The following is a 27612-nucleotide window of genomic DNA, read 5'->3' on the forward strand; positions in this document are numbered from 1 at the left end:
CTGCACACATAAAGGCTACATATTGGTATGGTGTATAGTTGGGTCCAGTAGGTTTTGGGTGGATTTTGAAGGACTCATCATACAATATAAGGGGAACCTTTTATGTGAAGTTAGTGCAGTGCCCCCTTAGGTGCCCACTGCTCTGCTGGAATGTCTATGTCATCAGTCTACTAAACATGCTGGTCCTTCCTACATCCCAATGGCTTGTTCTGTGTGTTGGTTTCAAAAATGGCTCAAAAAGATAAATGAACATCTGAAAAATGCCCATTTTCAAAAAAAAAACCCCAAGATATATGTTTTGCAGTTTTGTAAATGAGCATGTTTGGGTACTGGATTTTTTGTGAGCCTTCCACTAAACGTCTAAATTCTGATTTAGCTGCCATATTGAAAATTCCCATCCACATATTTTTTGAGATATGGGATGAGAATTGAATGTAATACTCAAGGTGGGGTTGCATCAAGGAGCAATACAGAGGTATTATAGTATTTTTTTTTCTTATTTTTCATCCCTTTCCTAACAATTCTTAGCATTCTGTTTGCTATTTTTGATCACTGTCACACCCTGGGCAGAAGATTTCAGTTTATTGTCTATGACGACACCCAAATTTTTTTCTTGAGCGATGACTCCTGAGGTGGACCCTAGCATCAAATAACTATGATTGGGCTATTCTTTCCAATGTGCATCACTTTCCATTTTTCCACAGTTCCTTGAATTAAGCTTGTATTACACTAACTTGGTTCCTAACCAGGTCATTTGTTCACAAATAGGCTGATACCAATCTTTCCATAGTCATTATTTGAGAAGGTGATAAAGAACCAGAGGGATAACACTAGCGATTTACCAAGGAGACATTTGGTCTTCTTGTCTCTGTTGAAGTTTGCCTACAAATCTATTTCTGTGAAGATTTAGACCCCACAACAAAGGACTTGAGACACTGAGAGGGCAGTTTTATAAGTGGATTCCTCCATTTAGGTGCATGGATGATCCACCTTGGTGCCAGGATTCCATTATAGAATACTAGCATAACCTGATATTAGCGTACCTAAAATTTACACGCATGCAGTTACAGTAGCCAGAGAATTGATGTAACTGTGGTCACATGACAGCATACATATGAGTTGATGATATTACTGTATAGTGATAAAATCGATCTAACTTTGTATTCTAAAGATTTAAATCCATTGAATTTAACAAAAATGTAAATAGAAAAGAAAGCAATGCATCGAAGAATGAATCAGTTTATGAAGTGACTGTGATAAAAATCCTCTCTTTAACACATAAAACAAACAATATGAATACCTGAAATATTATTGAAAAATCTACAGAATTTGTCTGATTTTGATTTTTAATACCAAATCAGGATGCTAGACTTTCACTATATTTTTCCTGTTTTTAACAAATATATAAACCACTAAATGAGAATAACAAATATTTTCAGAGTTGTCTGCAGTAGGCTTAATCCCCCAAATTCTAAAAGGAGCTATAATTGTGTACGCAAATTTGAGCACACACCCAATTTCTGTGCACAATTTAATTAACATGCCTCTTGGCACCAAATACTGGTGTTAATTGGTAACAATCTAGATTTACGTGCACATCGTAATATGCGCTATTCTATAAAGATGTGTGTGCAAACTTTTAGCATGCAACTGAAAGGGGGGCTTGGCCTTGAGAGGGGCAAAGGTGGGTCGGGGCATTCACTAAAGATGTGTGCAGTATTTTAATTTGTGTAAATCCTCGCACCTAAAATTTGGGCATGGATCATAAGAACATAAGAAATGCCTTCACCGGATCAGACCTTAGGTCCATCTAGTCCGGTGACCCGCACACGCAGAGGCCAACCTTGTTAACCCGTATCCCTCAATGTGATTTGCAAGAAGGTGCGCATCCAACTTGCCCTTGAATCCCAGAATGGTGGTCTCCGTCACAACCTCCTCCGGGAGGGCATTCCAAGCGTCCACCACTCGCTGTGTGAAACAGAACTTCCTGACATCTGTCCTGGGCCTGTTGCCCCTCAGTTTCAGTTCATGACCTCTTGTCCGTGTCACTACATGCTATTCTATAAACAGCATCCAGCTTGGAGCACCATTACCGTAATAGAATAGTGCCTAGCACTCATTTTTTGGCACCCAAATTTGGGAGCCATTTACAGCATCTAGTACGAAAAAGGTGACAAGAGGCTAACTTTAAAACAGTATCATATCTACTAATTACTTTTCCATTCCTATAGAGTGTGCATATCGATAGCAATTACAATTAAGGAATGTTTTCTGCACATTAATAAAGTTCTTCTCATGCAGCATGCTCTATCATCTACTTCCATGCACTGACAGAATTCTGTCAAGGTCTACATTCTACTTAGGTTTCAAGCAAAAATAATAATTAAAAAATGATCCTTGAACTGAGTATCATGGCCTGCATTCTTTGAGGATAATGTTACATTTTTTATTAAGTTCAGGGCATTGTGAAGTCACATGAATAGAAAAACACAGCCTCCTATCTCAATACGAACAGTGGTTTACAGACAGCAATGTTAATTAGCAAATAAAAGGCAAAATCTATTTTCATAGTCTGTAATTTAGAAGGACCCCACTGAACAATGGCTACTGTTTTCTCCACAATACACTGAATCTTCAAAATGAACATCCTGCAGGAGTCCAGAAAATTACAGTGAACTAAAGAAGTAAAGCACAAAGAAAAAGGGCCATGCTATTCAGCCACGCACCTGGAGGAACTACTCCAATAGCATCATCAACATCAAAATCAGAGATGTCACTATCATTGATTCGCTGAGATCCTGCACAACAGTAAGGCAAATAGATACCTATATATATATCTGGAAATTTTATTAAAACACAACAATGTTTTAAATAGGAGCTTTCATAAAAATGGTCTTTTTTTTAATAGGTCTAGGGTACCTTAAATATTAATCTTCAGCTTTCTTTGACTTACCTCAGATCTTCTGTTTTGATCATTTCCTATATTAAATGTGCACTGTCTCCAGTTCAGGCACAGTGCCTGGCAGCAGTTCCCAAACCAGTCAGGCATGCGGGCAGCACCTACCTGCCAGGCAGGTTTTCAGGATACTCACAATGAATGCCTAGGAGATGAATCTGCATTGTGTGTATCCTGAAAATGTGACCGACCGGTGCAGGGCAGGTTTGAAGTCTGCTCCATGGTAATGATGATACCACAGCACATGTGCTGCGTGCGTCTGGCAGCACTATAGAAATAAGTAATAGTAGCAGTATGTGCAGTTCGCATGACATGAAGGCAAAGGAGGGAGCAGAGAAAAGCAGTGGATCTCCAGTGGATAGAACTCTGAACAATATGGCAGTAGTCATCTGTTCTGATTACAGTGGTACCTCGGTTTATGAGTGCACCGGTTTGCGAGTGTTTTGCAAGACGAGCAAAACATTTGCAAAATCGGTGCCTCGGAAACCGAGCATGGCTCAATTTACGAGCACCCCCCCCCCCCCCGCAATCCGGCACCCCCCCCTGCCTCGAACGGGCACCCCCCCCACCACGATCCGACCCCCCCGACACGATTGGGCACCCCCCCGCCACGATCCGGCACCCCCCCCGACACGATTGGGCACCCCCCTGACACGATCCGACATCCCCCCGACACAATTGGGCACCCCCCCGCCACTTCTTACCCTCATCTGGGCACTCTTGAAGCTCGGCCTCCTCGTCTGCTGGGCCTTGAGCATCTGAGCATGCTCAAGGCCTGCGAGTTCACGTTCTGAACGTGAACGTGAACTCGCAGGCCTTAAGCATACTCAGATGCTCAAGGCCCAGCAGACGAGTAAGCCGATCTTCAAGAGTGCCCAGATGAGGGTAAGAAGCGGCGGGGGGGTGCCCAATCGTGTCAGGGGTGGTCGGATCGTGGCGGGAGGGGTGCCGGTTCGAGGCAGGGGGGGGCCTGATCGCAGGGGGGGGCCTTCGAGGGAAGCAATGATGGTTCTCGGAGGGGGGAGGGGGGGGAAACGCATCAAAGCGAGTTTCCATTATTTCCTATGGGGAAACTCGCTTTGATAAACGAGCATTTTGGATTACGAGCATGCTCCTGGAACGGATTATGCTCGTAATCCAAGGTACCACTGTATTTTGCTTTTCTCAACGATGGCTTTGGTCACCCATTTCCAATAATTCAGTCTTTCTTCAATCAATCACTGCACCAAAGCAACTGTCTCTGGTGCTTGTTCTTTCAAGTCAGATAATAATCTGCTACTTGACATGTGATGAAATGAACGACATCAGTACAATGTGGTAGGAAAGATTCACTCTTCTTGACATGGAACTTAGTATTGTTCTGTCTTTATTTCCAAGCTTCTTAAGTGTGGGAGGTGGATCTAGTCAAACACTCAGAAATGTATCAAAATATTCATTAACCTACATTGGAAGATTAAGGATTTTTGTCTATGCTTGCCATTTATGAAATCTTCCTTTAGAAAATAAAAGAAAAAATATTCCAGTTATCCGCTATGGTTCAAATTTTAGATGAAATAAATAAGCATCTGGTTTAATGGTAATGGTTCAAAATGAAGGAAAAGATCTCAGAATTGCCACTCCCAGGATAATAATAATATTGTCCAAAAGGGAATTGTGGCATGTGGTATCTTTCATTGATCAAAAAACCTTCATGATCAATGAAAGATACCACATGCCACAATTCCCTTTTGGACAATATTATTATTATCCTGGGAGTGGCAATTCTGAGATCTTTTCCTTCATTTTGAACCATTATCATTAAACCAGATGCTTATTTATTTCTGTAGATTAACCTTCTGTGGATCTAGTTTATAGTGGTTAATCTTTTCTCCTGTTTTTGTACTAGTTTTGATTTATCAAATTTTAGATGAGCCATCAAATTAAGGGCCCTTTTTATAAAAGCATGTGAATAATAATATAATAATAATTTATTCTTATATATCGCCAGATCATGAATGGTTCTAGGCGGCTCACAGCAGATAAGGCTGAACATCCAGCAAATATACCGTTAAAAAGATACATCAATTTCTAGAATGTACACAATACATGTTATATTTAAAAAGCATTAGGAAGCTTGGGTTACAAATTTGTCAAATAGTTGTGTCTTTAATAGTTTTCTAAAAAAATAATAAGCAGTTAAGAGTCAAATTGGGGGGCATACAAATACATTTTCACATTAAAGTTAGTGCAGCAGTTGACAATATGCACTAATTTCTTTCTCAACTGCATAGAATGAATGGGGAAGAGAATTTGATTTTATGTAAACCGTCTAGATCAGTGGTTCCCAACCCTGTCCTGGAGGATCACCAGCCAGTCAGGTTTTCAGGATAGCCCTAATGAATATGCATGGAGGAGATTCGCATGCCTTTCACCTCCATTATATGCAAATCTCTCTCATGCATATTTATTAGGGTTATCCCAAAAACCCGACTGGCTGGTGGTCCTCCAGGCCAGGGTTGGGAAACACTGGTCTAGATACTTCTTTAACAGGCAGTATATCAAATAATTTTTTTTAAGTTATAGTGCATTCAAGTTCCAAATTTAACTGCTAAAGAAGCAGATAAAACAGAACGGTTAAAAACCACCTTAATAAGTGGCATTTAGTGCATTAGTAAAACTTGTATGGTGTTTTATCACCACATTGACTGTATAGGCTGCCGCTGGTCACATCCCCTAGGGCAGGGGTGTCCAATGTCAGTCCTCGAGGGCCGCAATCCAGTCGGGTTTTCAGGATTTCCCCAATGAATATGCATGAGATCTATGTGCATGCACTGCTTTCAATGCATATTCATTGGGGAAATCCAGAAAACCCGACTGGATTGCGGCCCTCGAGGACCGACATTGGACACCCCTGCCCTAGGGTTAACACAGAGGCACTGCAAATACTGTACATAAACAGTTTGCAACTAACAGATGGTAACAGCAGTTATAGTGCAACTCAGTAAAAGAGGACCTAACTATCCAAAGCTGTCTAGTCTCCTAAGGCTAATCAGTTTCTATAAAATATATATTATAGAAATTGATTAGGCACTATAATACAAGAACTAACACTGCTAAACAGAACCACTGCTGTAAATAAGATTATAATCACAGCTCCCAAAAATCTAGCTTCTTTTTTTTGTGTGCCATCATTCACATTACTACTATTTATTATTTCTATAGCATTGAAAGGTGTACATTTTAACATACAATAGACAGCTCCTGCTCAGAAGAGCTTACAATCTAATTTAGACAGGACATTTCAGGGTTGGGGAGGTTAAAGTGGATATAGGTATCTGACAGCACCAGGATTGGGGAGATTATAGCGGGTATGGGTATCTGACAACAGTGAGGCGGAGTTAAGAGTTGAAAGCAGTTTCAAAAAAGTGGGTCTTTAGCTGGGATTTGAACACTACCAGGGACGGAGCATGACGTATTGATTCAGGCAACCTGTTCCAGGCATATGGCGCCACAAGAAAGAAGGGACGGAGTCTGGAGTTGGCAGTGGAAGAGAAGGGTACAGATAAGAAGGGCTTGTCCAATGAGCGGAAATCACCGGGGGGGAGCATGGGGGGAGATGAGCGAGGAGAGATATCAGGGAGCTTCAGAGCGAATGCTGGTTCCTCTCCAACTCTGCCCCCTGTACTGCCCTGACCTGCCCACTTTGGACATGGCTGGTCAAAGCCGATATTCAGTGGCACTGCCTCTCGTGCCTGGTTAATTTACTTTGAATATTACGCAGTGTCATAGGCATCCGTATAAGAAGCTTGAGAAAGTTAAGCCTTCCCATCCCAACCATGACCTTCCTTTTCTCCCTGTAATTTCAATGAACTACAAAAACAAATGTGAAGCTTCGCCTCCCTACCTGTCCAACCTGCTGCTGCCTCTCTGATTCACTGGTGGCAAATAAACAAGAAGCTCTGAGCAGGGCCATAGAACTCTGCGTGCTGCCACCTCTGCCGGTCTTCCCTGAATGGAAAGCTACATCATAAGGGGTGGGGTCGGCAAAGCCAGCAGCAGCATACTATAGCTCTGTGTACAGTTTCTTATTTGCAACCAGCGAATCGGGAAGGCAGCGGTTGCAGGTGGGGAGAGAAAGCTTTCTTGTTATGACCATATAGAGGTGTCTGAGCTCATGAATGGAGGAGGAAAAGGAGAGAGACAGGAGAATTAGGGAGGAAGAGAGAGACACTGGGGCAAATCTGGATAGTGGGAGAAGGAGAGAGAGAGACATGGGCAATCCTGAATGATGGGTGAGAGAGACACGGGGCAATGTTGGAAAGGGGGGGTATAAACAGAGATAGAGAATAGATCCTGGATGGCTGGAAGTGGAGGAGAGAAAAAAAAGGCTGCATGGTAGGGGGAGAGAGAGAGGGGTAATGTTGGAAGGTGGGGGAGGGGGGAGGGAAAAAGAAGAAATCCTGGATGACTGGGGGTAGGATAAGCTTCATGGTTGGGGATGAGGAAGACACACATAAAGAGGAGATGCTTGATGGAAGGGGGAGGGAGAGACTGTGTTGAAATATGCCCCCACTGACACATGTCCTAACCCTAAGGATTTAAATTTGTCCTTCTACACCTCACCCTTCCATAGCCCTGGCCAACTTTAGCCTCTCCAAATGTCTAAGTTACTAAATGCCTATGGACAGAGTACTTTTTAGACAACAGAATATGAACTATGCACAAAAGATTGAAAACTTTTACAAGGCACTATCCCTCAGATTTTGTATAGGTCACCCAAATGTGGGTCAAGAGGTTTTAGTGAAGTAGCTAGAGACATTCTTGAGCAAAGCATTGAAATATATATATATATATTTTTTTTTTTTTTTTAAAAAGGGAATCAGAACCTACTCTGTAATTTTTTGTTCGAACTTTCTCCATGGATATGTCTCCGTGGCATGAATGGTGATGGCTGAGGCAGAGGTAGTGAGGATTCATCATGGGTCTGTAATTTATACCAATGTGGTTGATCATCTAAAAGGGCAGTTTCCAGCTCTATAAGAATCTGCAAAAACAAAAACGTAAATGCAGTAACTGAGAAATCTTTCAATGCAAGAATTAATTGTGCATAACAGTATGCTATATCTGCTGAGTTAGATCACTTAGGGCTCCTATTACCAAGGTGCGCTAGCGTTTTTAGCGCACGCACTGGATTAGTGCGCGCTAGCCGAAAAACTACTGCCTTATCAAGAGTTGACGGTAGCGGCTAGCATGCGCTATTCCGTGCGTTAAGGCCCTAACGCGCCTTCGTAAAAGAAGCCCTTAAAGTTTTATGTACTAATAAGCATATTAAAAGCAGCCATGCATTTTTTTTAGCTTATCATTACATTACATTACATTAGTGACTTCTATTCTGCCTGTACCTTGCAGTTTTAAGCGGATTACAGAATAAGACTGCTGGACATTTCCAGGAAGTTACAATTTAGGGGACGCTTACATAATAGATGCAGGGGAAATTGCAGTTTAGGGGACGTTAAATAGTAGATGCAAAGGGGAGAAATTGAGGAAGGGAGGAGAATTGTGGATTACTAGTAGGGAAGAAGTAGTTTAGGGTTGGTTACTTGATAGGGTCATTGGGGAGATATTAGTAGAGGGGTAGGAGGTCAGCTGGAAATTGTGCCTACCCTATCAGTCCATTAACTAACTTCATTTTTAGCACAGATATGTATAAAGCTAATATAAAGGGATCCTGTGGTCCTCCTAACCAGTGTTGTGTGTTCTTAACTTTAATACCAGTAAAAGAGGGATTTGCTGTGGTTTGTGAGGTGGTCAGTGATAATGGTGCTATGGAGTATTCTGCAACAGTGGATCTCTCCTGACCCACCTACTGAGCAGCTGTGGTGCTCTTATACGATACAATGTTCATGGGGAGGGGGGGTTGGGGGGTGAGATGTGCCTGGAAATGCTGTGATTGTTGAACTTGGCCTAATTGTATATGTGCTTTGTTTGTTTTTCATGGTTCAACAATAAAAAGATTTAAATATAACATTAACGCCAGTAGATATTGCCACTGGGCAGATTATGTCATAAAGGAATCACCTGAGAATTCTATTGGGGGGCGGGAAGGTTCTTCCTATGTGATGTAACAGTTAGTACTGTTGCCTGATTGCAAAGAAGGGGTCATGCTGAGAAAGAAGTGAGGATGGAAGAAGGTGAAGGAGTACAAGCAACCACTGCAAGCTCTAGTCCAGGGGTGTCTAACCTTTTGGCTTTCCTGGGCCGCATTGGCCGAAAAAAATGTTTCTTGGGCCGCACAAACATGCAAACGCTGCAGTAAGATAGAGGAGGGAGCCGGCAAGACGGTAAACAAATAGGGGCAGCAGAGGAAAACACTGCATTGCCCTTGACCGGAGCCGCACAAAATACTTCACTAGGCTGCAGATTGGACACCCCTGCTCTAGTCCCTGGTGCCTGGTTTGGAGAGATGTTCAAAGATGACAAGTTTTAGTTCATCAGAAGAGCTACTAATAGCGATTGGGGTCCCTGGTTGGGATACTGGGTACCAGCCCCTTGTTGAACCGACACCAGAGTAAGGATGGAATCAAAAAGAAGGGCACATGATAGAGCAGAGCTGATAAAGAGGTATCGTTTCAAAGGACCCCTAGGAGTGTTGAAAAATTGAAGTGGGAAGGAATATGAATTGTGTTAGGTTTCTACAGTAAATTTAATATACTGATTTGGAACACCATCTGCTGGTCTCTGAGAGAAGGTTCTTTTGTTTTTTGAAAGAGAGAGTAATTATTTTTAGGGACTTGATGAGGTGAATCGGGCCCTAGGGAATCTGATCCCAGATATTCCAATGATGAGGACGGACTAAGGGACTCTCCATTAGGGCACATTAAATTGAAAGTAGCTCTTTAAGGAGATAATTTTGTAAAGGATATTTTACATGTAAACCTATAGCAGCTCTGGGTTATTTGCCTGAGTAGCCATTGCTGCAATACACCCTTTTTGCTGCAGCTTATTGTTATTATTATTATTTTTAGTCTTTTGCGATTTGTTTCTATCCTTTAAAGTTTTGATTGGTGTAGTGTGAGTTGCAAACAAAACTACAGCATCTGTTTTAGATCAGTTTAGTAGTTTTTGTCTCTGCAATATATATTGATGACATTTTAGATGCGAGTGCATTTATTTATGAATGATTTTTAGCTCTGCACCTGTCTATATATTCAGAGGCAAGTAGAATCATTCTTGTATTCTTTATTATTCTATTGCCTCTATACTATTGGTGGTAGTGTTCTTTTAAGATCACATATAAACTTTTTATTTGATTGATAAAATAGAGTTTTTAAAATTAATCATATTTATTAATCATATTTATTGCACATCTTAGGCCTGATTCTGTATAGGACGCAGGTCTTGACAGCCACCTAAACGGCTGAGAATTGGGTACCAGCGTCCTATAAATAATTGTGCCTACCCTAACAAACAGACGCCTAACCCCCCTCCCCCCTCCAATCCTCTAACCGGTGCCCATGTCACCAGCACCAGTTAGAGAATCGTGGCTCAGCCACCTATCTTTGCTGAGGGACCCCTTGCATCAGCTGATCATGGCAAGGGAGTCCTTGAACAGGACTCCCCGGGTCGACGGCAGGAGGGAGTGGGCATTCCTCCTGCCAATCCACAATGGAGGGGGGTTGGGGATTTGAGGGACAGTGTCAGGAGGGAATGGGCTCCCTGAACCCTGACACCCCCATTGGAGACTGGCAGGAGGGAGTGGGGATCCCTCCTGCCAATCCATGATGGGGGGTCTAAGGAAATCGAGGACTGTTGGTAGGAAGGAATGGGTATCCTTCCTGCTAGTCTCTGATGGGGGAGGTATTAGGAAGGAGGGAGTGGGCATTCCTCCTGCCAATTTTGAGGGTGGGGGTGTCCTCTGCCACAGCCAGCTCAAATGATCATGGCAGGGGTATTTTCCCTTTGATCAGCTGAGTCGGCAGGATCATTTGGACAGAGGCAGGCCTGCTGGCCGGATGGTGCGAAGACCTGTCCAGCCAACTTGGCGGTAAGCTTCAGGGGGATTTCAGGGTGGGGGAGTTCATTGAGGGGGGGGTCCGGCAGGAGGGGTTGGGCACCCTCCTGCCGGCGATCTTCGGGAAGGCCGTAGGGGGAGTCCGGGGAGGGCGGTTAGGGCATTTTGTTTGGGGGGGTCATTGGGGGAGTCCAGCAGGAGGGGTTGGGTACCCTCATGCCGGTGATCTTTGGGGGTGGCGGGTTATTTCGGCTGGAGGGGTTGGGCAACCATCTGCTGTGAACATCGGGGGGGGGTTGGGGAGAGTGGCGGCCGTAGTTGTGGCCGCTATACTAATCGAGGCAGGGAAATTCCTTGCTGCGATAAAGTATAGCGGCCGCGTCCTATACAGAATTTGGGCCAAAAATCCGATTCTGTAACCGGCGTCTGCAACATGGACGTTGGTTATAGAATCGGGATTACTTTGGGCGGGTTTTGTTCCGATTCTGTATAGGATGCCCGGGACGGGCATCCTATACAGAATCCGGGCCTTAAGGCACAAGTTTTCCTTAAAGAATCAATACCTGGCGGGCCGCAAGTTTGAGACCACTGGTGTAGATCCCTTCCACATTCTACAACCACACACATAAATTGGAGGAATTTTGAATTAGAAAAGGTTCAAAGATCAATGATAAAGGAGATGGAACATCTCTCATATGAGGAAATTCTAAAAAGGTTGGGGCTCTTCAACTTGGAAGAGAAATGGTTGAGGGGAATATGGTTGAGGTCTACAAAATCCTGAGTAGTGTAGAATGGGTACAAAATTAATCGACAAAAATCAGGGGACACTCAATGAAATAATATGGGAATACTTGTAAAACAAATAGGAGGATTTTTTTTTATACGCATAGAATTGTTATACTCTGGTTATTTCCAGAGGATGTGGTTACAGTGGTTAGTGTTTCTGGATTTAAGAAAGGTTTGCCGAAGCTTATGGTGGAAAAGTCCATAACGTGCTATTGAGACAGACGTGGAGGAAGCCACTGCTTGCCCTGGATCAGTAGCATGGAATTTTGCTATTATTTGGGTTTCTGCCATTTACTCTGACCTGGATTGGCTACTGTGGAAACAAGCAACTGGGCTAGATGGACCATTGGTCTGTCCTATTATGCCATGTCATTCTCTAGCATTAATCCCAGTGCTATATGCTATTCTATAAAGGGCATCAATCAATGAATGCCCATTATAGAATATCGATCAGTGCAAATTTTATCGTGCCAAATTTTGAGAGCTATTTATATAATTTCCCTCTTAATTAACTTATGGAATTTCACGTAATTTTGTTTCTAGATGAATAACTACAGATACAGGAGTGCACACAGAAGTACTAGTTGAAATATACTCTATACAAGTGAAAAAAAATCATAGAAGAAAATCACCCTGGTTCATAGAAGAACTACTATCACTATAATGGGAATACAGGATCCTAGAAAGAAAATAGAATAAGTAGCAAATTGAAGAAAACAAAATCTTACGGAGAAAAAAGATCAACCCTTCCAAAACCCAAACAAAACTAGCCAAACGTAAGTATTATTCCAAACAAACTGGAAAAGGAAAACCAGACTTGAAAAAAATTATTTCTAATAACATACTTCCTAAATAATTCAACTGAATTAACAGCCAAATCAACAAATACCCAAGCAGAACCGGCAATTTTTTTCAAAGCAAAAGTACACCACATCAGAACCAACACTAACAATGGAAACACAGCAAACTGCATAGAAGTACTAGGAAACAGTGCAAAATCAAAAGAGAGTGAGAAGACCCTCCACAAACAAAATACCCAGCAGATAGGCACTGGGAGGAATTCTCCCCAATCACATAAACAGAGTTAATAAAATTACTACCCAAATACAGCCTAAACTCTTCCTTGAAGCTGGCTGATGGGGCACATAAATGATTTGTTTGGGACCAAGGCCGGGACCAACTTCCAAGCTGGGGTCTGCTGCAAGAACACACAAGCCAATCTCCTCTCTCCTCCAAGAACTCAGACCACACCAAGTATTGCAATTCAAACTTTTTCTTTTTTTAGGTTTCAAATAAAGAGTAACAAGAAAGTAGATCATTATTCAAAGTAACTGCAACACAAGGTAAACACCACAGAGCATATAAGAACATAAGATTTGCCACTGCAGGGTCAGACCAATGGTCCATCGTGCCCAGAAGCCTGCTCACGTGGCGGCCCTTAGGTCAAAGACTAGTGCCCTATTTGAGTCTAGCCTTACCTGCATATGTTCTGTTCCAGCAGGAACTTATCCAACCATTACTTGAATCCCTGAAGGGTGCTTTCCCCTATCACAGCCGCTGGAAGAGCGTTCCAGATTTCTATCACTCTCTGGGTGAAGAAGAACTTCCTTACATTTGTATGGAATCTATTCTCTTAACTTTAGCAAGTGCCCTCTGGTTCTCTGATCAACTTTAAACTTGACATCGGGAAAGGGAAACATACCAAAACCTTAACCATGACCTTAAACTTTCAAAAGGGAAGATAGAAACATAGAAGATGACGGCAGAAAAGGGCTACAGCCCATCAAGTCTGCCCACTCTGCTTACCCACCACCTGTCTATGCCCTAATGACCCAATTTCCTTATCTTGACCCTCGTAGGGATCCCACATGGGTATCCCACTTATTCTTAAAGTCTGGCACGCTGTCTGCCTCGATCACCTGCACTGGAAGCTTGTTCCAATGATCAACCACTCTCTCTGTGAAGAAATACTTTCTGGTGTCGCCATGAAATTTTCCGCCCCTGAGTTTGAGCAGGTGCCCTCTTGTGGCCGAGGGTCCCTTGAGAAAGAAAATATCATCTTCCACTTCGACACGTCCCGTGAGGTACTTAAATGTTTCGATCATGTCTCCCCTCTCCCTACGTTCCTCAAGAGTGTAGAGCAGCAATTTGTTCAGTCTCTCTTCGTACGAGAGACCCTTGAGCCCCGAGATCATCCTGGTGGCCATCCGTTGAACCGATTCAATTCTGCGCACATCTTTACTGTAATGTGGCCTCCAGAATTGCACACAGTACTCCAGATGAGGTCTCACCATGGCCCTGTACAACGGCATTATGACTTCAGGCTTTTGGCTGACGAAACTTCTATTGATACAACCCAATATCTGCCTTGCCTTAGATGAAGCCTTCTCCACTTGATTGGCAGTTTTCATGTCTGCACTGATGATTACTCCTAAATCTCGTTCTGCTGAAGTCCTAGTTAAAGTTTCTCCATTCAAGAAGTACGTCCTGCATGGATTTCCGCTTCCGAGGTACATGACCTTACATTTCTTAGCATTGAAGCCTAGCATTGAAGCCTAGATACGATAGCATGAGAACCATGGTGAAACAATGGCTCAAGAAAAAGATGGACAAAGTTAAAACGGTAGATCAGGCATGGTCCCTACTGAAAAATACTATCACGGAAGCACAAAATCTCTACATTCCACGGATTTCCAAAGAAAGGAAAACTAAAGGCAAAAGAGAACCGGCATGGATTACTAGAGAGGTGAAGGAAGCCATAAAAGAAAAGAAGGACTCCTTTAAAAAATGGAAACGCACAAAAACAACCAAAGCTTGGAACAAACACAAAGATGATCAGAAGAAATGTCACAAGGCGGTGAGGGATGCCAAAAAGGACTATGAGGAGAAAATAGCACAAGATGCCAAAAATTTCAAGCCTGCAAAAGAGGCGGTGGGACCGCTGGATGGCCAGGGAAGAAAAGGGTACATCAAGGAGGACAAACAAATTGCAGACATACTAAATTCCTTCTTTGCGTCTGTCTTTATGAAGGAGGACACCGCAGCAATACCAGAAGCAGTGAAAGTGTTCAAAGGAGTAATAGAGGACAGCTTCACCACAGTAGAAGTGGACTTGGACCAGATATACTAACAGATCGACAATCTTAAAAGCGACAAATCCCCTGGACCTGATGGAATTCACCCGAGAGTCTTAAAAGAACTGAAGGTTGAAATCGGAGAGCTTTTGCAAAAACTTGCCAACCTGTCAATTAGAACTGGACAGATACCGGACGATTGGAAGAAAGCGAACGTCACACCAATTTTCAAAAAAAGGATCAAGAGGAGAACCGGGCAACTACAGACCTGTGAGTCTTACGTCTGTCCCTGGAAAGATGGTTGAAGCACTGATTAAAGATAGCATAGTCCGGCACTTGGATACACACGACCTGATGAGAGCCAGTCAACATAGCTTCAGGAAAGGGAAATCAAGTTTGACAAATTTACTTCAATTTTTTGAGACCGTGAACAAACAAATTGATAGTGGAGAACCGGTGGACATAATATACTTGGACTTCCAGAAAGCATTCGACAAGGCTCCACATGAAAGACTTCTCAGAAAACTACAAAGCCATGGAATAGAGGGAGATATACTAAGATGGATAGGCAAATAGCTGGAGAACAGAAAGCAGAGAGTGGGCATAAATGGGAAGTTATCAGACTGGGAGAAAGTGACTAGCGGTGTGCCCCAGGGCTCGGTACTTGGGCCCATCTTATTTAATATTTTCATCAATGACCTAGAAGAAAGAACATCCAGTGAGATCATCAAGTTTGCAGATGACACAAAGCTATGCCGGGCAATCAGATCGCAGAAGAATAGCGAGAACTCCAGAGTGACTTGTGTCAGTTAGAGAAATGGGCGGAGAAATGGCAGATGAAGTTTAATTTGGAAAAGTGCAAAGTAATGCATTTAGGCAGAAAGAACAAGGAACACGAGTAAAGAATGTCAGGTGCAACTCTGGGTAAGAGCAAACAAGAAAAGGACCTGGGTGTACTGATAGATAGGACCCCGAAACCATCGGCACAATGCGCGGCAGCGGCAAAGAAAGCAAATAGAATGTTAAGCATGATAAAGAAAGGAATCACGAGTAGATCGGAGAAAGTTATAATGCCGCTTTATAGAGCAATGGTCAGACCACACTTAGAATACTGTGCCCAACATTGGTCTCCCAACCTAAAGAAAGATATAAAACTGCTGGAGAGGGTGCAGAGACGAGCAACAAAGCTAATAAAAGGTATGGAGTACTTGGAATACGAAGGATGACTTAAGAGACTGGGATTGTTCTCTCCTGAGAAAAGGAGACTGCGAGGTGATATGATCGAGACTTTCAAAATACTGAAAGGAATCAAAAAAATAGAGCAGGAAAAAAAATTATTTACAATGTCCAATGTGACACGGACAAGAGGACATGGACTGAAGCTAAGGGGGGGACAAGTCCAGAACAAATATCAGGAAGTTCTGCTTCACGCAACGAGTGGTGGGCACCTGGAATGCTCTCCCAGAGGAGGATATTGCAGAATCCACCGTTCTAGGATTTAAAAGCAAACTAGATGCACATCTCCTTACGAGAGGCATAGAGGGATATGGGTGACTAAAATTATGCCAGGTGTACAGCTGGCTGGGCCTCCGCGTGTGCGGATCACCGGACATGATGGACCGAAGGTCTGATCCGGAGATGGCAGTTCTTATGTTCACCTCGGAGAGGGTGAACAGTCTCTCTTTCTCTACTAAGTCAGTTCCCTTCAATATCTTGAATGTTTCGATCATGTCCCCTCACAGTCTCCTCTTTTCAAGGGAGAAGAGGCCCAGTTTCTCCAGCAACTCCTCCAGTCCTTAACCATTTTTGTCACTCTTCTCTGGATCCTTTCGAGTAGTACTATGTCCTTTTTCATGTACGGTGACCAGTGTTGGATGCAGTATTCCAGGTGGGGGGAGGGGGCTACCATGGCCCGGTACAACGGCATGATAACCTTTTCAGATCTGTTTGTGATCCCCTTCTTAATTGTTCCTAGCATTCTGTTTGCCCTTTTCGCCGCCACTGCACATTGCGTGGACGGTTTCATTGACTTCTCTACAAGTACTCCCAAGTCTCTTTCCTGGGGGCTCTCTCTGAGTACAGCACCAGACATCCTGTATTCGTGCATATGATTTTTGTTACTGACATGCATCACCTTGCATTTATCCACGTTGAACCTCATTTGCCATTTCACGGCCCATTCCTCGAGTGTGTTTATGTCTCGTTGTAGGTCTTTGCAATCCTTCTGTGTCCTCACTACTCTGAATAACTTTGTATCGTCTGAAAACTTAATCACCTCACTTGTCATGCCAATTTCTAGGTCGTTCATAAATATGTTGAGCAGCACAGGCCCAAGCACCGAACCCTGTGGCACCCCACTCGTGACGCTTTTCCACTCTGAGTATTGTCCATTTATCCCCACTCTCTGTTTCCTATCCACCAACCAGTTTTTAATCCACCTGAGTATATCACCCTCAATTCATGGCTCACAATTTTTTGAAGTAGATGTTCATGCAGGATCTTGTCGAATGCCTTCTGAAAATCTAGATATACGATGTCGACCGGGTCACCCTTGTCTATCTGCCTATTTACTCCCTTGAAGAAGTACAGTAAATTTGTCAAGCAAGATCTTCCTTTGCTGAAGCCGTGACAGGTATAATGTAGCAAAAGGAGATGCATCCATTGAGCATGTTAATGCGCATAGAATTGGGTTAAAGGTGACCATATGAGAGAGTATTTGGAAAGAGTATTATTTTTCTCTGCCAAAACCCTATCAAATTTACTGATCATGCAAATATTATTCCACCATGCATGGACATCAACTTTTGATAAGTCTTTCTAATAATAAAGGAAATTTTTGATAGCTATTGACATCAGAATGGTGAGCAGCTTGATCTTATGGTCATTCAAGTGAGTGCTAAGGTCTTGAGACATAAAAATAATAATGGAGAAATTGAGTCATTCTTTGAGATCCAAACTAGAACACACTGTGTTCCAGACCTTTTCCCAATATAATGAGAGGTGTTTGCATGAGAATAGTAAATGTTCCAAGGAACCAGGTGATTACTGACAAGACCAACAGTTAGGAGACATGGAAGGGTCGATCTTGTTTGAGAGGATGGGAGTCCATGTGGCTTTATGTAACAAAAAGAAGGTAGATTGTAATAAAGATGCAGAATTGATGGATTTGAATAAATTGAACCAGATGAAAGACCAATCTATTGCAACTAAAGGGAGATTCAGTTCTTTGAGGCAATTGGATTCCGAAATTGTGGGAGCTCTATAAGTGGAAGTCTGTAGAAGCTTGTACCAAAGAGACACTTTACCCGTCTGGGATGAGAATTTTTGAACTAGTGTCATTAGACTTAGGCAATCCTTCACATTATATGAATCTGGATGAAGTTGCAACCATTTGAAATGTTGGTTAAGAGATAATCTGTAGTGATTGGATAACTCTGCAAAGGACATCCACCAATTATCAATGAGTAGGTCACAGATATTTCAAATCTCACAGTTTTGCCAAATGTGCCACGAAATGACTGCATTTTGTATCTTTATCAAGGGATTATCCCATACTGGCATCATGTTCGAGCTGGACAATTTGATTGTCATTAGAGAGTCTATTTCTATTATGGCAACCTTGGAAGATGAGAGAATATCAGTTCTCTAATTTGGTTATCAGACTTCTTTAATTTGGTTAAAAGTATACTTGCTAGTGATTTTAGGTGATTTTCTCCATACATAAGAACATAAGCAATGCCTCTGCTGGGTCAGACCTGAGGTCCATCTTGCCCAGCAGTCCGCTCACGCGGCGGCCCAACAGGTCCAGGACCTGAGTAGTAATCCTCTATTTATACCCTTCTATTCCCTTTTCCAGCAGGAAAATGTCCAATCCTCTCTTAAATCCCAGTACTGTATTCTGCCCTATAACGTCCTCCGGAAGCGCATTCCAAGTGTCCACCACACGTTGGGTAAAGAAGAACTTCCTGGCATTCGTATTGAATCTGTCCCCTTTCAACTTTTCCAAATGCCCTCTTGTTCTTTTATTTTTTGAAAGTTTGAAGAATCTGTCCCTCTCTACTCTCTCTATGCCCCTAATGATCTTATAAGTCTCTATCATATCCCCTCTAAGTCTCCTCTTCTCCAGAGAAAAGAGACCCAGTTTCTCCAATCTCTCAGCGTATGAAAGGTTTTCCATCATGGCTTGTTCCAATAGTTGCCAAGCTGGTAGATCTTTGCCACCTTGTGAATAGTGCCATTGGGACCATTGTCTCAATAGAAATGCATTGTTGTATAGATAGAAGCAAGGAAAATTAATACTGCCTCTAATTCTAATAGCTTTTAATTTGTTTAGAGCTATGCGAGGTTGTTTTTTGTTCCATAGAAATTGCATTAGAAGAGTCCAAAGTTTTGTATATGTGTTTAGGTAGGCGGAATGGAAGCATGATGAGTATGCAGTTGATTTTTGGGGAGATCATCATTCTGATGGTTTCTAACCTTCCCCACCAGGATAAGTTAAGTGGAGACCATTTGCTAATCAAATCTTTGATTAAGGACGTTAGGTGATCAACGTTATGTTGTATCGTATCGTCAATGAAGGGGCCAAAAAATATACCAAGTTATTTAATTTTCGAGTCTGACCAGTGAAAGCCATGCTGAAGGACTTCGTGTTTGATGCCAGGACAATTAAGAGGCATGACTTTGGATTTATTTGCATTGAGTTTATACCCAGAGATGGCAGAGTAATCTTGGATTATTTACAACAAGTACGGTAAGGAAGATGAAGATATGTAGAGTAAGATATCGTACACGTATGTCGAAACTTTGATCTCTGTATCTTTGAGATGAAATCCATGCATGGCAGAAGGGGTTCCATTGCCAGTTCGAAGAGCAGAGGGGACAGTGGGCATTCCTGTGGGAGATGAGTATAAGACTTTCACCTTTTTTATGAAGATTGGAAAGAACCCAAACCATCTTAAGACCTGAAAGATAAAAGGCCTCTCTACCCTGTCAAAGGTCTTTTCCGCATCTATTCCCATGGCTAAGAGGTGTTGATCTCGGGTATGGATTTGAAAAGATGCACGTGTTATCATTGGAAAAACAACCTGTGATGAAACCGCTCTGATCTGGGATGATAAGTTTGGAGATTATGGAATGAAGTTTGCTGGATAAGATTTTTGTGAATATTTTCACATCAACATTGATTAATGATAGGGGTCTGTAATTTGGAATGAGTTGTTTGTCCTTGCCAGGCTTTGGGAGAATGATGATACTTGATTCGGCGAACATTACCAGAATCAACAAGATAATTTATAAACTGTAAGAATTAGAGAATAAGAACATCTTGGAAAGTTTTGTAAAATTCTGACGTTAGTCCATCAGGGCCAGGGGCCTTTTTAGAGGCTATGGAATTAATAGCCTGAGAGATTTCAGAAGATGAGGAAGAAGGCCTTGACATGTGAGGAAAAATCTCGGTGGATAAGTAAAAAAAACTAAATGGTTGCACCCCGATATGAAAAAAACACCAGAGAGAGAAGGCCCGAAGGCCTGACTGAGAAAAAAAATTAACGGTTGTTTATTTATTTTTTAAAGAAAAAAGAACCAAAGACAGACACTATTATTCTAGATAAAAGAAAAGAAAAATAAGCTGAAAGGCAAAAAGTATGCTAACTGGGAAGGCAATGTGATTTGGACAGAGTCCAAACACAACTACTTTGCTTTGTGGAGAACAAAAAACTGAGGAACCGCAAGCCGACATCGGGCAGGAAGGCACTTGCGTGTGCACGATGTGGGCAATCTCATAGCTTCTTAAAAAGTTTAAAGTGACAGTACACTTTTCACACTGTTCATACCGGGCTCCATGGATGATATCACCCACATGTGAGAATATGCTGCCTGCTTGTCCAATGATAAATATATGTACTTCCCATCCATGAGAAAGTGCTCATGAGAGCAAGAGTAAGGCAAATGTATCTTTAGTTGTCTTTGTCCAGCTGGGTATGGCACAATAGTATTACAAGTATAAAAATTCAGCATACAATTTAAAATACCTTAGACCCAATTTAGTAAAGTTTTACCATGTTCTGTTTGTGCTTCAGGAAAAAAATACCCCTTGGTTAATCAGTTTCTTTGCAGACAGAAATACAAATAAAATACCAAGAGACTGTACCAGAATCTTACAAAGTAATGGGGAAAATAATGTTTTGTGTTTAAAGAACCATACCTCTCCAAGAAATTCACTTTCTTCTTCTTGAATTCTGGGCTGGTCCCACGCTGTTATTTCTAACATTCTTTCTCTAAAATCTTTGCGATGTACATGCGTGTAGAGAAACGTTTGATTCCATTTTGGTTCAAGGCTTTTCTTTACTGTTTTGGTCCTCCTTTTACTTTTATCACTAAAACAAAAACACTGTTGTAAATGGAAATGCTGAAATTAATAGTATGCTGCCACCTAGCTTCAAGCAATATGATTACCGTTTCACCTCAATTTTTTCAAAAATATGATTTTGCAAAAAGGTCACTTTAAATCAGCCAGTTCAAAAAGTCACCCGGCCTCTATTTGCTAATATTATAAAACGCTGAAACATACATCACTATATAGTCCCATAAAACAATGAATAACACTTCCCAGCCAGTTTTTAAAGATTTCAGTTGGTCTCTTTTTTGATTCTACAATTCTATTTTTTGAATTTGATTACCAGACTGTTTCTTTTGATCTTAATATATTTTTTACTAACCACAATTGTATGCTTTTTTTTAAAATAAAAATCTTTATACATTTGTTTGAAATCTTATCATTTGTTTCTAGAGATCTCCTTTCTTCAGGTCATTCTTGAATGTTAATAGTAAATAACAGATAATGGCAAGGAAAGATCAAAATAGCCCATGCAGTCTGCCGTTTATACATTTCTTATCAAGACAGATGTGCATATAAAATTGCTAAATGCAACCCCAGCACTAGCTTCCCTTAGTCGCGTCTTCCCTATGACTCTTCAACCCTCTTGTATCTGTCACAGGCATGGCTAAAATCCATCAATGTTCTGGCTCCTTCAGTCTGATGGAACCAAGGGGAGAACAAGCAGAAGCTCTACCCAGAGCTGGAAAGTGGGCATAGTATACAATTACAGGTCTTTGAGGAGGTGGATTCTAGGAAGGAGAGCCTGTACATGGAACTAGAAAGGGATATGTTTACCTCACCCAGGAAGATCTTTCATCTTAAAGAACTCATTACTGAAAAAAATCAATTTGCCCTAGAAACTGGGAGACTATTTAACTTGGCAAATTGATTATTGCTAAAGGAATCAGAGATACGGATAGAGGGAAAAGTGTGGAGCCTTACAATTTTATAGAACTGAACGACTACCTTAGAACTGTAGAGTTTTGCACCTAAGTTCAGTAAAGGAGTTGGAGCTCCCCACTTCTGCCTTTGAGTGGTCTTTGGGGAAATCTGTACATCAGAGCTTTGAGGGAAATCCCTAGCCCTGGAGAAAATCTGCTCTTTAAGAGAAGAGTGTGCATGCTAGGAGAAAACTGGGGAGCTTCTTGCTTTTAATATACCTAAAAAAGCTTTTACTATTTTTGCTTCCAACGCAATCTTCTTTTCAAGGTCTCTTTACCTTCCTTATTGCATTTGACTTGCCATTCCTTGTGCTGTTTACAATTATTTTCAGTTGGATCCTTCTTCCACTTTCTGAAGAATTCTCTTTTAGCTCTTATAGCTTCCTTCACTTCACTTGTTAACTTCGCCAGATGCCATTTGGTCGTCCTTCCTCCTTTTTAATAAATGTAATACATCTTGTTGTAAAGGATGTACATTTTGAAATGTAGAGGTGTCCTCAGTGTGTCACCTTTTATGTAACTGAGGCCTATGAACCAAACTCTGACTAGGCCTGAACTAAATTGACATGGCTGCCTCCCTGCCTGAACCAATACATACCAGAACGTTCTCCAGGTTTTTTTACTTATAGTATTTATATACTATTTATAACCGAAGTGGTTTACATTCATGTATTCAAGCATTTTTTCTTATCTGTCTCGGTGGGCTCACACTCTACCTAATGTACCTGTGACAATAGGGGATTAAATACTTGCCCAGGGTCACAAGGAGCAGCATGAGACTTGAACCACAACCTCGGGGTGATAAGGCTGTAACTCTAACCACTGTGTCACACAATTCTTTTTAGTATCGTAACTGAATATTTATTCAGTTATCTATTTTTTTATTATGCGCGGTTGTATATATTTTGTATAGCCTGATTAATATTGATTGTGTGTTTGTGTGACATTTTGCTAATTATCAGCAATATTTATTTTTATATAATAAAAAATATATATTCCACCTTGGAATTGTTCATTAGGTACAATTACTGAGATAAACCTTTGGTTATCGCTAGTAGGTTCTGTAGGTTCACATTTCCCTAGACATTTACGTGCCTAGAGGATTGCAAATCAGGGAGTTTCTGCACTAGCAAAGGATACCCAGATTTGTGCAATTGTTTGTACAGCTCCCCCTCCCGATTTGCGGTTTCCCCACTTGTGAATTCGGTTATTTGCAATTTTTATTGCCCCTTGTTTTTTAATGGAAAAACGCTGCCCCCGGACATCCCCCAGACCTTACCTGGTGGTCTAGCGGTGACATTGGGCAGGAGCAATCTTCCTACGCTCCTGCCCCATACAGAGCCGTCATAAAAATAGCTGAACAATATGAGGGGCAATTTTGATAGGACGTGTAAGTCTGAAGTTGGATGTTTTGAGCAAAACGTCCACAAAGGCAACAGAAAAAATGTCCATTTTCAAAACTGCCAGACGTCTATCTTTTATTTCTGAAAATGACCTATGTATAAGTTTTGGTCCTTATGACGTCTATCTTTTTTGGCCATTTTCAAAGATAAAAGCATCCACATGAAAAATGCACAAAAAGCAAGTTTTGTAGACGTACCCAACTACCTTGTCTGATGGCGGAAGAAGAATCTCCATCAGCTGAATTACTGCTGGCTCAGCTGATGGGGATTCCCCTTACTAGTTTCAGCTGAGCTAATGAGCCCTACACCCCTCACCCCAACATCCCCCTGACATCCCCAGACTCCCTGCACCCCTCCTCCCACATCCCCCAACATTGTTGAATCCACCTCCACAGATCCTCCCATACCTGCCGATGACAGATCAGTAGGAGGGAAGCCCACTCCCTCCTGCTCACAGGGCCGTGTGCTGTGAATGATGCAAATGACGGGCCTTCCCCCTCCCAATTTGAGACAATCAGGGCCTTAGGCCCCTCCCACTGCATCCTAAGATGTAATGGGAAGGCCCATCATTCACAGCACACAGCACTGTAGGCAAGAAGGAGTGGGTTTCCCTCCTGCCAATCTGTCATTGGCAGATATAGGAGGGAGTCCAGAGATGTGGGGGGGGGGGGGTCCAACAATGTTGAGGAATGTCGGGGAGGGACCAGGGATGTCAGGGGTAGTCCAGCAATGTTGGGGGATGGGGGGTCCAGCATGTTAGATGATAAGGGGGGATGCGGGAGAGGGGTCCGGGTATGTCAAGGGAATGTCAGGTGGAGGGCTCTACAGCTCAGCTGATCTTGGCAAGAGGAATCCCTATCAGGTGAGCCAGCAGGAATCCCGAAAACCATCTCAGCTGATGGGGATTCCTCTGCTGCTTTCAGCTGATGGCAAGCCCTCAATGCGTTTTTTTTTCCCCCCATCTTTGGGTGGTGGGAGGGGTTCATGACCACTGGGGGAGTAAGGAGGGGTCATGCCTTAAACCCTCATGTCAGTTTGATCACCTTTGGGGCACTTTGACCTGTTTTATTTTGATCTAAGTACTGGCATATAAATTCTGCTTAGGATGTCCTGGAAAAGCTTTGATTATTGCTTCAGGACATCCCGATGGAAGCCTGCCTGATTCCCGCCCATAATACACCTCCCAACACGCCTTTTTGAGCTCTGGATGCAGTTTAGAAGTTCTGCTGAACCTCCAGAAAGTTTGTTTTGAATATCAGCACTTGGACGTCCCTGCTATTAGGACGTCAACGTACCAACTTAGGCAGGTTTTTGGATGTTTTAAAGTTTTGATTATGCCCCTCTATGTATTCTCATCTGAAAAAATATGTGTACATGTATACTTAATTAGCTTATTAGAATCAAGTAACTAATGAACCATTCAACAGAATAAATCTGCATAGCTGATATGGGCACTCTCTCCTTTATAAAGGTCTAGGTTTTGAGTCTATAACGAGGTCTTGTGTTATAAACAATATTTAACTTGCCCACTGTACCTATAGCCTCAGTTCAAATCCCACACCGAGATTTCTGTCAGCCAAGCTCAGCTTAGCACATAAAGATGGTCACCCAATTTATAGAATATGGTCAGTTGCATGTACAACTTCATTTCAGTTCAATATCTTTAATGAATTTTAACAACAGAGAACATAGAAGAAAAAGGAAAACATACAAATCACAGAATAGATAACAACCAGAGTCCAGAAAAATGTAACCTACAATTAATATGAATAAGCGACATTAGGATTACAAATGAGTATCTACATATGAATCTAGAGTGACTATGGTCTTACAGGTCAATAGAAACACTTTAGTTCTAGTTGTACAGGCTGCATCAAATTTCCTGTTAGACATACCAAATTCCACCAATGTCCATATTGCATTCTTGCTATTGATTTCCAATAAGACAGATCAATCCTAAATGCCAAGGATAATAAAATATCAGGAAGTTTTCCAACCATAGGATCCAAATCAGTGATTGCCAGTGATCTCCAGATAATAATTGCAAGTAATATGGGTGCTTTAGTATGACAAATATCTTGAATAGTCAACCAAAACTTCAACCAATATAGTTGTAGGCATTCAAATAGCATGTGGGCCAAAATGCCTATAAACAAGCAATGCCAACAACATTTATCAGAAAAAAGGTGACCAATTTTGTGAAGTCTGACCAGAGTCCATACAGCTTGATAGAAAACAAAAAAACAGCACATGTAATTGTGCTAATGAGGCAGATTTGGTAACTGAATGCTGGCCTCCAAAATTTGTCCCAGAGTGATTCTTCTAAGGTCTGACCAACATACTTTTCCCATACTGTGGGGCTCAAAATAAAATAAAAAAAAGTCTAAAAAGTGGCCTAAATGGGTACTTGGATGATCAGAAAGCCTGATCGTCCAAGTACCCATAACCAAAGCTGGTTTTAGACGTTTCTAAAACCAGCTTAGGCCTTTCCCCTGCCTCTAAACGCATAGAGCGAAAAGAGGCATTTTTAGAGGAGGAGAAAGGGCGGGAGGTGGGCCGACCTAGACCTAGGTGTACAGCAGGTATAACCAAAACTTTTGACAGGTTGCCTAGTTGGCACTTATACGTTTTGACTTAGACCAAATCAAAACAGGTATAGGAGGGGCCTAAGGCTACTGGGCCGATTCCGGTTGGCTCAGGTGCCTCAGGTCCTACCTGTGGGCGGGGTTTGAGCTGCCTGGGCCAATCAGGCCCTAAGGCCCGCCATTCCAGGGATGGCTGGCCGGCCAGAAGGACGGGCTTGGGACCCATCCATTCGACCAACTTGTACAGGTACGGGGAGGAGGATTGGAGGGGGTCTCGTGGGTCATGGGGGGGCCAATCAGGGGTTCGGGGGGGCGATCATGGGAGGGAGTGCGTCAAGGACAGAAGGGTTTGGGATCCCTCCTGCCCATATCTTGGTGGGGGTGGGGGGGTCGCGGTTCGCCAGGGCAAGAGGGCTTGGGCTCCCTCTTGCCCTGATCTTGTTGGAGGGGGGTCGCGGCTTGCCAGAGCAAGAGGGCTTGGGCTCTCTCTTGCCATGATCTTGTTGGAGGGGGGTCGCGACTCACCGGGGCAAGAGGGCTTGGGCTCCTTTTTGCCCTGATCTTGTCGGGGGGGGAGGGGGTCGAGGGCTTGGGCTTCCTCCTGCCCCGATCTTGTCAGGGGGGTCACGGCTTGTCGGAGAAGAGGGCTTGGGCTCCCTCTTGCCCCGATCTTGTTGGGGGGGAGGGGGGGTCACGGCTCACCAGGGCAAGAGGGCTTCCTCCTGCCCTGATGTTGTCAAGAGTGGGGGTGGATTCTGTAACTGGTGTTGTTTTTGACAGCCACCGGTTACAGAATCCAGTTTTTAGGCGAAGGACTGGCTCCTCCTTCGCCTAAAAGCTCTTGTTTTGGGCGTTTGGGAGTTGGGCTTTTTTTAGGTTGATTATATGGTGTTAGTGTAGACGTAGTGGTGCTCTGGGCGTTTAAACAGCTGAACATAGAGGCAGGCCATTATCAAAAAAAAACTCCTTTTGGATGGTTTTTTTATAATGGACATTTTTTCCTGCTTCTACTTTCAACGTTTAGGGCCTTAGGCCGAAAGGGGACTTAGACCTTTTTTTGATTATGCCCCTCTGTTTGTATTTTGCCATATTTGTGTAGTATAACAGCATTATAAATATATGATGCCAAATGTCCAGTAGTCAAAAGTACAGGTACAATGGATAATAGAGACGTGGTACATATCCATGATTTAAAAAAATTTGGCAATGCATGGACACAGGTACTAAGTTGAAGAAATGTTATCTGGGACATGGTGTAATGTTTAGAATTTTTAAAAAGAATGTAATGCAGTAGAAGTTGCTATATGACGAAGAGATAAGACTATAGTTAGCCCATTTATAGCAAAACTGGATATGTGAATTAAACCAAAGTGATTGACATGAAGAAGATATTCTTACAGATATTATCCATTGCAGTAAAAGCCAACAAAATAAAGAATAAGATCGGGTGAGAGATAAGTTTAGTTGGAGGATACATTGCATTAGTGATTTCTATCCGCCA

The 27612-nt window shown here is 42.4% G+C and overlaps 1 protein-coding gene across 17 annotated transcripts in view; it reads right to left on the reverse strand.

The window, feature by feature from the left end:
• RIMS1 (regulating synaptic membrane exocytosis 1) overlaps window positions 1–27612 on the reverse strand; it is a 753464-nt gene that overhangs the window by 311779 nt on the left and 414073 nt on the right. For all 17 annotated transcript variants that reach the window (XM_033935996.1, XM_033935980.1, XM_033935991.1 and 14 more), the window contains 2 exons: window positions 21009–21180; window positions 7826–7979 (listed from right to left, as the gene is read on the reverse strand). In XM_033935996.1, coding sequence (XP_033791887.1) covers window positions 7826–7979; window positions 21009–21180 — 326 coding nt within the window. The remainder of the gene's footprint in view (window positions 1–7825; window positions 7980–21008; window positions 21181–27612) is intronic.

The sequence above is a fragment of the Geotrypetes seraphini genome, chromosome 3 (assembly GCF_902459505.1).
Source record: "Geotrypetes seraphini chromosome 3, aGeoSer1.1, whole genome shotgun sequence".
NCBI lineage: Eukaryota > Metazoa > Chordata > Amphibia > Gymnophiona > Dermophiidae > Geotrypetes > Geotrypetes seraphini.